The sequence below is a fragment of the Netta rufina genome (genome assembly GCF_964035555.1).
Source record: "Netta rufina genome assembly, chromosome: 4".
Taxonomy (NCBI): Eukaryota; Metazoa; Chordata; class Aves; order Anseriformes; family Anatidae; genus Netta; species Netta rufina.
The window spans coordinates 34,573,918-34,589,059 of NC_140127.1; the positions used below are offsets into that span (position 1 = coordinate 34,573,918).

The following is a 15,142-nucleotide window of genomic DNA, read 5'->3' on the forward strand; positions in this document are numbered from 1 at the left end:
TTCACTTTATATCGGTAAAATAATTAGGGAAAAGTTTGGTAATCACATTCAAAGAAACTTAATTTGCTTCATCTATTTTTTAAAAAATAATATAATGACTCAAGAAGTTAAGAATAATAAGATGTAAGGTGATATAATTAACATCAATCCTATGTAGGTCATTTTTCAATAAACAGAACTCATTTAAATGTTTTTCTGGAAATTGCATTAAAATGGAAGCAGAGACAGCTCAAGGCTTCCCAATAATATCTTTAAAGCTGAACTTTGCCATTCCAAAGGTGAGAGCCTGGGCCTGGAATGTTTCTAGCTCTACAAGCTCAGGAAACTTTTTCTGTTTCAGAAACAGGAGAGTTTTTTTCTCTGGTGAGCAGCTGTTCTTGCTGTTGCTCCAGCCAGGGATTAGCCAGTGATAGCAGCAGCCAGAGCTCTAGCACAGCCAAGGTGACAGCAGTGCTACAGATACGCTGCTGCTGCTGCCTCTGTATAACCTTAAAAAGGTGACTTTTTTTTTTTTTTTAATAGGAAGCAGTCCTCTAAAGAAGCCTTCATGCATTGGGTCCAAACTTAACCTATTTGTTACAAATGGATAATGTGGGTGATGCAGCAGCTTCCCGTAATGTGCCCTGTCACCTGATTCTGGAAAAGGAGATGTGAAACCTCTGTCTCTTTCAGTGCCTTAGCCCTACCTCTACAGCACCATGAAACATTAGAATTATATTTCCTACTCTTCTTTTCACCAAAAATAAGTAATTCTTACTGATATGAAGGTTTCATTATTTCACATCATGAATAGCTGAGATGTGTATGTTTTACGTTGAGGAAACTATTTGGGTCTCGGTGTTATAAATGAGATTAAAATGAAATTGTCTTAGAACGAGTTGTTCAGTCCATTAAGGCTGGATTTATAATTGGCACCCTTCCTGTAAAACTCAATTTGTTACAATTTTTAATATTGATTTGATCCTACAAGTGAATATACTAGAGGTAATTAAGCCTGATGGGACTTTAATACATTCAGAATATCTTCAAAGAAGGCTAGTGAGTATTACTAACATCTCAATCCATTTAACAAATTGCTAAGGGGAATCCACCATATAATTACAGTAATTCAGGAAAGTAAGTGGGAATTTTTGAGTCTACTGTACAGTGAAGAAAGGATAAAAATGTCAAACACCTGTGACCATATCTTTATCTGACATAAATTATATGATTTTTTTTTCTCCCCAGTGTCACATCATTGTTAATTGTATAAATGCATAACTTAATCATGGATTCAGTCCTCCTGGGACCTTACATTTTCAATTACTATAATCTTATAACTTCCTCTTTTTTAAGATCTGTGAAATTGATATGGATCTCAGTAACATTAACTACTTCTCTTCTGAGAGTCATTTCAAAATAGTTAAAGCTACCTTATGTTTCAATTATACATATTTCTGATATTACAGTGTAATTACATAGTATTACAAGTTTTGATGTATAGGATGTGGCTATCTTAATACTATACTATTGTGTTCTTTTTTTTAACATGCAGACCAATGCTTGCTTTACTCTGATTCTGATTTTAGAGCTGTTCTGTCCTCCTCAAAATGAAGATCAAATCTATAAGGTTTTGTTTGACACCACTTATTCATATAGAATACTAATATATAACCCAAAATGAGCCTTATTCTAAAGCTAAAAGAATGTTTAAAATATAGTTCAAAACTAAGTATATAAAATACTTAAGAAATTAAAATTTAAAATAAAAAGGAAACTTTTTTTTTTCTTGAAATACTGTCACTTCCACTTTCAAATGGTTATAATATTTCCAGTGGCCATCTTTCAGATTGTCACTCAAAAAGGGGAGCTAAATGATGCCACAGATTTTAGGATCCCTTGAGATATAAACAGGAATACCATCTAACAGACTTTAAAATCAGCTTCTAATGTAAAGAGACATATTACTGAATGGTTTATATGAAAAAAGTACTACAAATAGTAACTTCATTTCTTAGCATAAGTAAAACCATTCCATTATAAATGCTACAGATGCTTTCCTGTTTCGAAATACATGCAGGTAACTCTATACAGCAAGGTGGTTATATATGATAATTTCTAAGAAAACAATTTTTTAGGTTCAAGCTGTCAAAAAGTACTAAAAGACAATCTTTCAGTTCTGCCTTCTTGTATGTGGGAGTTGACAGACGTTGATGTCAAGGGGCTGTGGTTTCATTCACAGCCTTTAATTATCAAGTACTTCTCTGCAGTCCAGTAAGATATTTGGTTATAGTCTACAGTCATTTTGTTTGTAGAGAGCTATTTGGCACCACAGTTTGTCATATAAGATATAACAGTGAACCTATGGAAGGCAAAGGATTGACAGAAGATTAATTGGAAAAAAATACATATTTCAAAGCAATAAAGGGAATATAAAAAAATCAATAAAGGCAAAATTAATTCCATATTTCCAGTCCTCTTTCAATGTGAAGAAGCAGCAGAGCTCTTGAAAAGCAAGAAAAAACTGTGTGGTGAGAATACTTGTTCTTTCCCAAACTTAGTTTGGATAAAAAATGGGCCATTTTTCCTGGGAACTTTCTTTTCAGAAATTCCACCAGGAATAAGAACACTACCCTAGCAAATATTCATAAAGACATTGGGATAATTTCCTTGGGAGGAAATAGTAATGCATTTTGGGAGATGTAGTTCAGGTTATGAGTCCAATTCACTAAGGATAATGAAAACATGCAGAACTCCAGTCCCATGTCCCACCAGGCATCACACAGCTGTGAAAAACACAGGGGAATGTCAAACCAGGCAAAGGCTAATGTACGCATCAACTTGATAATACAAAATATTTTACTTTTACATTTCCATTAAATCACCTGTGTTATTATTCACAGTCTATCTCCTAATTTCAAATTCATATTATGTTAAAACCAGTTAAAGTTAAAAGATTTATGTGTAATTCATACCACTGTAAGATCATAATCGGGTACTATATGTTACCATATGCCTCTGTACAAATGACATATGCACATATATATATATATTTAATTGGTTAATGAATTCAAGTTATGACAATCTTGTTGTGTCAATGCCTGCATTAAAATGCAGGTCAAGTTATGATGTCAATGGTTGTAATATATACATACAAAATATTTCTTTTCAGTTCACTGTTTCTTTAATTTAAAAATCTGTTTTGAAACCAGACAACACTAATAATTATGAAGTCATGCATTAATATGGTTTGTTTTAAAGGTATGTCATTAAAAGTTAAGTCTCTAGAATTTTTAAGGGCCAAAACATGAGGAATGTTTTTTTTGTTTTGTTTTGTTTTTCATTATACTCCTTAGTGTTTTATTTACTGTCAGCAATGTCTTAAGTTTTTTACGAAAGAAAAAGAAAAAGAAATAAAAAAAAAATATATCCTATCAGCTATGGACTTATGTATAATCCACGAGGATACACATAGAAGCTTACAAAATTCTTTGAAGACTTTCTAAAACAAGTTAATGTCTTCAAGACAGATATATTGAAAAAGGACTCAGTTCTGTTCACTCAAACCTGTCCTGGAATCATGCAAGTTTGTCACACTGACAAACATATATTGCATTAGAAAAAGCTATGTTTACTTTAAGTTTTTGCTTGATTAAGATGCAAATTAAAACTGGGACAGAATTGCTGAGAACCCTTTTAATGCTTTGAGAGATCCAGATGAAATTTGTTATTTCAAAAATGTTCTGTGATATAATTAACCTTACTAACCCTGGAATAATTTTGGAAATCTGCTACTTATGAGTGTTAAATTAAAATCTTAACTCTCAGTGTAACTGACATAGTCACTCTCCACAAAGTCATAACATAAAACTTGCTGATCACAGAGAGTATTTTCTGTAAAAACATAAAGTAAGGAGAGGATATTCCAAAAATAGCAACTGTGCTTTATATATTTATATAATGCTTTATGCCCATCAAGAAGGGGAACAGTCTATAAAAAGTCTACTCTCACAATTTGTTTTGCTAACTATAGTAGCTATAATAAATGAAAAGTTCCTTGAAATACCCAAGGCTATGGTTTGGTTAAGAGCTAGGAGCTACATCATCTTTAAAGGAAGATTTTTTTTTTTCCTTTATGGAGGTGACACCTGAGAGCAAGGACTTGGTTGCAGAGCGAAAGTGAGATATACTTTTTTAAAGCAGACTGTTCACTGACAAAATGCACTATTTAGACAAAGAAGTAACCACAGAGAACAAGTGTATTTGTAAGGAAATTGCAAGTAAAATGTATTGTTGTTGCATCCTACCTTGTACACAATGATAGGAATATCAATGACAATATAGATAAGGTCTCCTAGTGCCAGACTGGCTATCAGTGCATTCGGGCCATTCCTCATACACTTGTTCTGGTAAATGATCCTCAGCAGAGTTGCATTCCCAACCATTCCAACGATGAAAATAGCACAAGATACCACCGTGTTAATGTATTTAAAAGTTTCAGCAATCTTAGTCTGCTGGGAGCATTTGACAGATTGGTTGATTACCAGGGGCCGTCTGGTGGTGAGGAGCATGCTGGAGTCAATCCCTGAGAAAGTGGGAAGGTTGTTTCCCAGATCACTCTGGTTGGCAGCATCTCTGTCAGAGCTGTCACTGAGGACAAATCCCGAAACCAGCAGCAGCAAAGAAACTTTTAAACATAAGGCTTCCATCCCGAAGTCCCAAATGAGCAAATTCAGTGAGAGTTTTTTTCACTATCTCAGTGAGGTACTTTTCACTTCTTCACCTGCAGAGAAAAACAATAAGGAAAAACAAACAAAAAAAAGAAACAGAATCAGTAGACCCAGCAGGGTAACACATCCTGCTTCTCACTTAGGAAGAAAGCTATTTGGATGTAATTTCTATAACACATATATATAAACACATGCTTGTAATCATTGTGCTACTCTGAAATCTAGATTACCCACATCCATTAATTCTGACAAAACACAAACAGAGATGAGATCCTGCAGGATCCTTTAACTTTAGACAGAACTTGTGCATGAAAGAACACAAAGGGGTAGATGAAGTTCTGCTTTAAAATATAGTCTTGCAAGAAAATTCTACCAGCAAAGGGAGGCCTTGGGGACTGCTGTAAGATATTTTAACTAAAATAAAGTATGTTCTAAAAAGTAAGGTAACACTGCATTAGTAATTACAGGTACTACATTTGTTAATTTTTGAGTGTTTTTGATATATTGCAACAATGATGCTTTATATTATTTTTCTCTGGCTTTATAATTACCTGGATTTTAAATGAAGACTGATAATACGTATATATCAAATCAAATTTTGGACTGGACTCAAAGTCCCTGGACATTATGAGGAAGACTTTTATAGTCTCAGGGTAAACATTTGACCACATATGTCAATTTATTGTAATAAAAAGAAGTCTTTGGTTCCTGAATAATGTAAGTGCTGCTCATGTTGCAGTCCTTATCCATGGCAAAGTTGATTATAAAAAAATTAAGCTCTTTTAAAGATAAAAAACTAGTTGGTTTAGTATTCTAAGTGATAACTCCTGACATTTCCAGATAGGAAAGGAGGCAGTAGCATTCCACCCCTGTGACTGGGAGTGTGCAGCCCCAGAGCTGCTGGTCGCTGCGGCAGGGGGCAGGTAGCACCTCCAGCAAAGCTTCCCTGAGGTACAAGCCAAGGAGGACACTCTCAAGTCCAATTCCTTGAAGCCTTGGTCTAATTTAGGATAAAGATTTTATACATGGGTAATATCTGCAAAGCAGGACAAAATGCTACAGTGTTGCCAAAAAAAGAGTAGAAAGTTTAGTATTTATAACTTTCTGATTTCTAGGGACTCACATGAAGCAATTGGGAGGATCCTTTTAAATAAATGAATCCCAATTTCATTCCCTATGGGCCTATTAATTCAGAGTTTATAGCAAAAATTTACAAGAACGTGGCAGACAATTTACTGATAGTAGTTCTGAATGCAGCCACACTATAAATATTTACTACTTCTGTTGTGTGTCATCTGTTAAAGTGTGTGTGTCTCTATACAGCAGCGTATGCAATGTTAAGTCCGAGTATTCCTGTCTGCTGTGTAGGGTGCTATCTCTCACAGACCAGTCATCCAAATTTACGGTCTTCTATCTTGGTGTATCTGAGATAGTGATCTGACCAGCCTGAGTACCTGTGCACTTGATTTTAAAGTTTAATCAGTTAGACAGCAAATCCTTCTTACCTAAAAGCCTGATACAATGATATCTCAGGGCAGTTAGCAATAGTTAGCGTGATCTCAGTGCTTTTGCCTTACGATTCTAAGTCGTATCAGAAATAACAGGCATGTTTTACTGCAACTCTTTTCAGGCAAGCATTAGTACTTTTATTATTTGCTATGACTGCTGTTCTCCAATTCACAAATGGAAAAACTGAATCAGTAGTGATTTAAATGACATTTCCAAGTTTGTACTTGCCCAAGTAAATGTGATACAGCTATGGACTGAGCCCAAGCCCTCACTACAAAGACCCACAGCTTTGGTTGCTGTATTAGTATCCCCCTTATTTAATGATGTTTTCCTGTGAAAACTTAGTATACACACCTCATTTGAACATAGCGGTCGCATGCCAATGGTGCATGCAGCATGCAAAGCTGGGAACAGCATCGCCAGCTGCCATCTCTTCCCTCTCCCAGAAGAAACTTTCCCATAAGAAGCAAAACTACAACTGTCTTTTTTTAAAGAATGATTTATAAGGAAGACCACTTTCCTACGGATTCCTGACAAATCCTTCATTTGCTTGGCGTATTCTCCAAGTGTCCATACGGCCACAGAGCACACAGCTCCCAGGCGGCCTGCCCTACGTGCAGGGCTGTGGGTGCCCGAGGCGCGGAGGGGACCCGCGGGCCGGGGGCGGCCGCTGTGGGGGAGCAGAACCCGGGGACAAACCGGGGACAGCCCCTGCCCGGGTCACCGCAGAGCGCTAGGAAAGAGGAGCCGAAACGTAACCGGCGACCGGTGTGCCCGAAAAGCTGCTGCGGAGCCCAAGCAGGGCACTGACGGGGTGATCACCGCGGTGATGCCGCCCCGGGGTGATGCCTCCCCGCTCCCCGCCGCCGGGACAGCGGCCCCGACACGGACCCGGCGAGGCAGGGCAGCCTGCGGAGCTCTTCCACAGGGTTCCCACGCCGAGCTGCGCTTCCTACCGGAGAGCCCAAGCTCTCTGCCTCTCTGCCCCCTTCCCTCGCCCCCGCCGGCAGCCGGGCGGCCGCAGCAGCCGCTCGCCGTTCCCTGCCCTTAGCGGGGCTGGGAGCGGGGCCGCTGGTGCGGGGCGCCGCGCACTCACCCCAGGCGTGCCTCCGCCGCCGGCCCCGCGCTCATGCTGCGCCTGCTGCTCCCGGGAGTTGCCGCCGAGCGGCTTTTCCTGGGATGGTCTTCCCCGAGCCTCTGACTGGGTGGGATGGAAATCTCCACCTCCGCTCAATCGGCAGCGGGAGACGGAGCGGAGAAGGCAGAGCGTCCTCGCTTCTCTGCCCCCTCCCCCTATTAAAACAAGCCTCCAGCCCGAGCGGAGCCCCTGCCAACGTTAAACACAAAGGCTGCCTCCCGGGCACGGGGGGAACGCTGAGCCCTTTAACTGTTTCCTCTCTGAAACGGAGCTTAACGACCTCGCTGCACTCGGCAGGGCAACTGCCTTTGGGAATCCATCCCCTGCTGCAGCTGCCTCCTGACAGCAAGTAGGGTTCACGCAAAGGTTGTGTGTCTGACTGAATCAGACGACTTAACAGCCACAAGCAGAGCAGGGAAAAATATCCCGCGACTAAATACACAGCTTTTGCGTTTCATTTTCCCCGGACTCGGTCAGGATTATGTTTCCACGACGATCAGTAAAACTGGATGTGTAAGAGTTTCAGAAATTCTGCATCTCGGGGTGTCATTTGCTGTGGTCCGTCCAGGACACACCTCGGTAACACCTTTTATTTTTCAAGACCAAAAATGCACGTACAAAAATAAAATCGTAGCATTTTCTGTCATTCAGATGTTTCTTATTACTGTTCTTCTGCTAAGGTAGTGATACAGAAAAGTTACTCAGAAAAAGTGGAAGTTCTGTTAAAGTTAACAATCTTTTCTCATATACTCATATACCAGAGAGTGAAGCTTGTAGTGGAAACAGTTTCAAGATCCCTTCATGCTAACAAGTTAACAAGAAATTTTCAGTTCCTTTCTTGAAACTTTTCAAGATCCTCATTTCATGGCAAATTTCCATCTGGAATAATTTTCTAAACATATCTGGGCTTCTTTTGAATCCAAAAAGGCAATCTTCCTAAATATGATATAAGAATACATGATCCTAAAAGAATAAGATCAGCCTGAAAAGAACAATAGAAAACGTGATGCCCAGTGGCCTTCAGAGTTAAGATATTTGGCCATAAATCATGTAAGAAATTGTTTAGGCTTTCTGAGTACTGCGTAGTTAGAAGAATGTTTCTGAAGACATTCCTTTAAATTATCTGTTAAACCTTGAATTAAAAAAAAAAAAAAAAAAAAAAAAGGCATCTGAAAGCATCTTGATCAACTGGAACAGCAATACTTTATTTGCTCTAGAAAGCCATCTCAATTAAATGTGTCAAGACATGAGATCTTTGAAGGAATGTAAATGTTCAAGCTGAGAATCACAGGAAGCCCACTGCTTGCAAATCAGTAGAAAAGTTTAATTCAAAGCTTCACGTTGCCTTGAAGTTGAATGAATACTGACAAGCCATTGAATTGTCCATACGCTATTAATAAAAGATATTTAAAAATTCTTTATGGTTTGGTCATAGATACTTAGCATCAATGATATGTTTTGTCAAGAATCATCTGTGTGCTAATTTGTTGGAAAAATTGTTGAAGAACTAGAAAGGGTGTAGTTAAAGATCATGAGCGTTTTATGGGGTGCTTTTCTGATGAAGTTCTTGAATCTGTAATATATATTCTCCAGACATTCCTAACACACCTTTCCCTTCCTTGGATCATTTTATCTCTATGTCCAAAAAACTAGAATTGCTTACTCAACAAAATGAAAATGATATCTGACTTTCAAACACATATTTTTCCTTCCAATTCATAATTCCATTAATTTGGAAGGTTTACATCATATATTCAGACACTGACATGCCTAGCTACATTTACTATTAAACGGTATAATAAAATTTACTAATGCTGTTAAAGATAACTTTTAAAATATGAAAAAAGAGAGCTATTTATTACCACTGTGAATTCCTCTGTTATTGCCAACCCACATAAGTGGTATTAATTATTAGAAATTACTGAATTGCTCATAGCGGTTCTCTATTCTTTGTTGTTGTTTTTGTTGCTTATTTATTAATTAGGCCTTTGTTCTATCTTTAATATTGTCAGGTGTCTAAAACTGAGTTAAATTTCTGTTTTAAACTCAGTTAAATTCAGACGTTGTTCCTGATTTTTTTTTTTTTTTAACCATGTTCAGGAAGCAACACGAAAAAGGAATTTATTATATACGAACTATTCAAAAACTGCAGTTGCAAATGCAGTTGACTTCAGCTACCAAGAAAAGTGACAATGCATTTTTTTACACCGATATATTTTTAGGTACTAGAAACACTTTCACCATTGTTGTAGGACTGCTATCCTGTGCATGCATTCTTTTATGGAAGAGTTCTTGACTGGTGGCTCTCTCTCCCAGAATCAGTGCCATGGGTGTTTCCTCTGACCTCTTCTCTTCTGTCTCTTCAACAAACTACTCAGCTTGTCTTGTATAACTGCAAAGATGGAGAGTAAGGGCAACGTACTGGTCTTGTTACACCATAACAGTTACACACTAACCCCTTTTACATCGGTTTTAAGGATACCTGGCTTTTGCAGCTGGAGTCATTCTTCAAGAAGACTCAATTTGAAAGCTAATAATGTTCCTGAGCAATTTGGGCTTTAGAAAGGAATGCCTTATTACAAGGGTTATTAGACAAATGAACCTAATGCTGCAGTGCTTCTTATACATCTAACCTCAGAGACAATAAAAGATGATCTTTGGCTATATTTGGATTATTTGATTGGAATGCATCTCCTCAGGTTTAAAATAAAATAAAATATCTGGCAGAAAGCAGTACAGAAGATGGAGCCAGACTCATCTCAAGGGTGTTCAGTAGCAGAATAGGAGGCAATGGGCACAAACTGAAAGGGAAGAAATTCAATTTAAAAGTAATAAAATGCTTTTTCACTACCAAGGTGATCAAACAGTGGAGCAGGTTGTCCAGAGAGGTTGTCAAATCTTCATCCTTGGAGCTTTCCAGAACACAACTGGACTCGGTCCTGAGCAACTTGCTCAAGGGGACCCTGTTCAGAGCAGGGGGTTGCACTAGTTGATCTCCAGGAGTCCCTTCCAAACCTCAGTGGCTCTGCAATTAAGTGACTCTGTGACACTGTGATTCATCCCATTATGTCAAGGGTATTTTGACTCAAACTTTAGAATTATGGTCTTCGGAATACTTTGAGTTATAATGTTTCTATTGGAAACTGTTACAGCATTGAATATTGTCCAAAAGAATAACGAGTGAAGTTCATTGAAATATTTAGCAAAAAGTGTATTTTTTTAACATTAGCTCTACAGAGAATTTTTTTCTTCTCTTTTGAGGCCAAGATGGCAGAGTTGTTGACTGCAGAGAGTGTTTGGGGATCTTCAGATGTTCTCATTATTTGTCCCCATTGTTTCAGGCAAGGGCACACTTCCCCACTGCACGCGGGGGGAATTCATGTCAGTGTTCCTTAAATCTGTATCCTCCATCTTGTCCCTTTTTAGTCATAATCCATAATCTGTGTTTAAATTTCTGTATATGTGGAAAACTCAAATTATTAAATATGAAAAGTATTTGTTGAAATTAATATTCTTACTCACTCTGTTGAAAGTTATACCAGATGAATAGAGCTTTTCCATAATCCAGCTGCGATGGGGAATCACTGTTCTGTCTTCCTGTCTCTTTTTGGTTTTGCTTTTCTTACCAGTTGTGAATGGTAGAATGTTAAATCAGCCACGCCAGGTCAGACCATCTGGTCCCATATCCTTTGCTTGTGACAGAGGCCAGCAGAGGATGACTAATGAAGAACAACAGAATACCAGTGTTTTCCCAAACTTTTCTCTCAGTGCCCAGTGAATGCCAAAGGTGGATCCACAGCTTTTATGTCCAGAAGCCTTGACAGACTAATAGATTTTATGCTGTCTGTGCTCTAAATCCAATCCATTGACCAGATGCATTTCTCCTTACTAATAGTTCAGATAAATTGCCTTAAGACCACTGATCAAAGTACTTCCACCTTTACTTTACACTGAAAGACTATTCACTAAAGATGATTTTATTAATGTTCTCAAGTATAGGCATTAATATCCTGAAGCAGAAAGATTTATGAATAGAATATATGAACATTAAGAGGGATGTTAACCTACTGAGACCCTGAAATTAGCTATGAGCTCAAGCAGCCTGCTACAAAGAGACCAGGTTTTAATGGTAATAGATAAAAAGAATTTTACATAAAAACCTAAATACGCAGGAAAAAAAAAAAAAAAAAAAGAATAAGTAAAGACCAGGAAAATACAGACATAGCATAGAAGATGCCTATTACATAATTTTGCAATTATATAAAGAGAAAGCAAAGTGCGTTTTAAAGAATAAAAAAAGGGAGGGAATAGATTAGAAAATCTTTCATAACTTACTTTAGTTCACATAAGCAAGTTTCAATCCACATCAGCAAATGGGAGCCTGTGCAGAACACACGTTCTGTGACAGAAGAATGCTATTCTGCTGCCAGACCCTTCTTTTATTATCTTAATCAGTAATAAAATTATCTAGATAAGATAGTGAGATATTAGAATGCCATTTTATCTTAAACTAAATAAGGTTACAATTATTTCTATTGGCTACTCAGCTGTGAAGCTGTTTTTCGTGAAAAACCCTGACTCATCTCACTTATTTCTTATGTTTCAAAGTTATCTAATTTTTTATTAGCCTAAGAAAAGCTGCGTTGAAATGAGCTGTGTGTACATTTATCTTGATACAGTAAACTACTGCTGTTGTATTATTCAGCATTCATTGTGTAATGGTTATCATATAATAGTCGATATATTATCTTACAGTAAGTGTTACACCTAGGCTTATTTACAGACTTATCATTAAGTGACAAATCTACAAACTTTTGCATGTTTTGACAGATATAAGGCATGTTCTACAGCACAGTTTTAGGATAGAGATTTTTCAAATGATCAAGGTTTCTGGAAAAGGTTAAACCATTCTTTTCTGATATCTAAGAAAACATTATTGGAAACTGAAGCACACATTTAGGTAATTATGATAGTGTTAAGACAATGTAAGTAGAAAATATAGGTTTGGAATTCTTGAGAAAGGGTAGCTCTGTAGATTTTGGTAATAAAACTCTTCCAGCCTTCTAGGAATGATCCTGATTTTTATGTTCATGCAAGTGCAGTATTCTCTTTGTTTTAACGATACAGCCGACTCTATCCTGTGTTTAGAGGGGCTGGGTTAAGATACGATTGGCTTCATGGAAATAGGGTTGTTACGATGTGCTGTCATCATGGCCCTTGTGTGAGGTAAATGGGCACCTAAATCGTAGTCTTCAAACTGATTGAAGGAGACAGCAATAGTTTTTGTTAAGCATTTTATGTTTATTACCTTGCTGTGACATGGACTTCCATTGCAATGACTTGCATACCTTTTCTATATAGAAAAGAAAAACCAAGCATGAATGTTATCAAGAGAGAAATGAATCTTCTTATGCTAGTTCTGTGTTTTGATGAGAGACATCATTCAGAATTATGTTTTGGAAGTTTACCATAAAAACAGCTCAGATTGATTCAACAAAATCCAATCTTGCAAAAACCCCTCTTACAGTAAAGGTGCCATGGGACCTATTTTATCAATGGGAATTGTTCTGTGTTTCTTAAAGTTAGACCCTTTCTGGAACAAACATTTTTACTGGTACTTGGCTGTACAGCACATGATAATAAGTTTTAGGATTGTCAGGAACTCTGAATTTGTCTTGATTTTTTAAAGGGTTGGGAGCAAACTAATCTTGGCTTATTTCATTCTTCTTCCATCCCAGCTTGTAGAGAGCCTTGTCTCTTTTGCTCTGTTCCTTCTAATAATAACTTCTCACATCTTCCAAGTATGCCTTCTAGGCATCAAACCCCAACAGCATTCATCTACCACCTTGCTTCTGTTGATTCTTGTCCTACCCCATGCTGATGATCTACTAGTTTCTCACACAGTTGGTAGTGTGCCTGTTTCTTCATGCACTAAACACTAAATGGATGACTTTTCCTAGTTTACCCTTAATCCCAGTTGTGGTTACTGGGGTTTGGTGTGATAAGGAAAGATAGATGAGCAAATGGAGAATGCCAAGCCTCTGGCTGGCAAGGTCCCTGCCCTGCTGTCTGTGGTTTTCCCCTCATGTGCTGGCTCCCCAGCCCTGAGGGAGCAGCCAGCCCTTGCTGATCCCTCATGACAGAGGGCATGCTGGAAAGAGAACAAGGAGTGATTTCTTTTCTATCAGATATTCCACTCCAGTTACATGGGCTTTCATTGGATAACACTGGATTTTTGGTATGCTAATATCCAGTGCAATGAGAACATAAGTAATGTTATAGAAGAAACATCTATGGCAATTCAGTTTTATCAAGCTGTAACACCAGACTATTTCATTTGTCTAGATTAAAAAAAAAAATAAAAAAATTGCTATGTAAAAAAAAAAAAAAAAAGTTTGGTGCCTGTGTAATTGCTGGTCACAGAAGGGTAAAGAATGTCATTAGCCTTCTGTTACAATTCTTATGAATATAACCAAAATACTGTATATTACAATTGTTAATAATTAAATAAAATCACGTATGTTAGGTAACAAGAACCAATATAACTTAGTTTTTAAACATTTAAATACTACTTATCCTAGTCACAAACTTTCAACAACTCTGATTTAATATGCTCTTCAATTTATCTATACAGGAAGTAGGTTAAAAAATGGAAACAATAAATACATGCAAATATAAGCTTATATATTCTTTGAACCAGTCAGTTTATAATTTGCATCATGTTTTCCTAAGGAAGAACATATGGAAAAGAACACTTTTCAGTGCCTTATGAACATCAAACTCCTATTTTCTAATCCATAAGTAAATATAATGCTACATCTTAACTAGTTCAAATTTAAGACACTGGGAGTGTGAGGTTCTCTCCTATAAGAGGAAAGCTCTGTAGTTATTTAGAATATTATATTATGAATATACTCAAAAACATGCATATCCTTGTGAGACATACATGTATGCTTGAAAACACACATATCAATGTTGTGATTAAATGTTATTTACTTCAGACCAACTGAAGATACATTGTAGGACTCTACTCATATAGCACAGTTGGATATGATTCTCTGCAGGCATAAATGAGTGTAAATCTCTTGATAGAACTGGAAAAGCATTTATTTGTATCATCAAATAGTGGTCATAAATGATGCATTTATGTCGATGAATATACTTTGTAGGGAACCATGCCATTGTGCACACGTATCTCAAAATATATCTGAAACTGGAAAACTGCTGCAGTTTTCTGCAAAAGCTATTTCTTGTTAAGATTTTTTGATTCTGTCATTTGTATAACCTTTATTTTATTTTATTTTATTTTATTTTATTTTATTTTATTTTATTTTATTTTATTTTATTTTATTTTATTTTATTTCCTGATTTTTATGAATATTAATTCACTAGCGGCTATAATAATCTTGATCAGTAAATTTTCAATAAGTTTTAGAAAATAGTTGAAAATCAAATTTTGATTCTGAAATAATCTGAAATATTTTATGGGAAATGATATTCTATGGAATGAAAATATTTGAAGAAACTTGTATCCAAATAGGTTTTAACCTAAAATAATAAACCTATGTATTGACTGTGCGAATGAACATAATTCAAGGCATACTTTTTTTTTTTTCTGTTCAACAATTACAAATGCTGTAAACATTTGTATAAAATTATATTATTAAAATGACATTTATAATAAAAGATAAAGTAATTTTAAAATTTAAACATTATTTATACAGCAGTATGAAGATCATGCAAGTGGATAAAGCTGAATTCCAGTAAATTAAATAGTTTAGCTATT

The 15,142-nt window shown here is 36.7% G+C and overlaps 1 protein-coding gene across 1 annotated transcript in view; it reads right to left on the reverse strand.

The window, feature by feature from the left end:
• The window catches only part of EDNRA (endothelin receptor type A), a 34,736-nt gene extending 27,341 nt beyond the window's left edge, over positions 1–7,395 (reverse strand). The window contains exons 1-2 of the mRNA XM_084285605.1: positions 7,315–7,395; positions 4,287–4,762 (exon numbers count right to left, since the gene is read on the reverse strand). Coding sequence (XP_084141731.1) covers positions 4,287–4,688 — 402 coding nt within the window. The 5' untranslated portion in view covers positions 4,689–4,762; positions 7,315–7,395. The remainder of the gene's footprint in view (positions 1–4,286; positions 4,763–7,314) is intronic.
• Between the last annotated feature and the right edge of the window lie 7,747 nt (positions 7,396–15,142).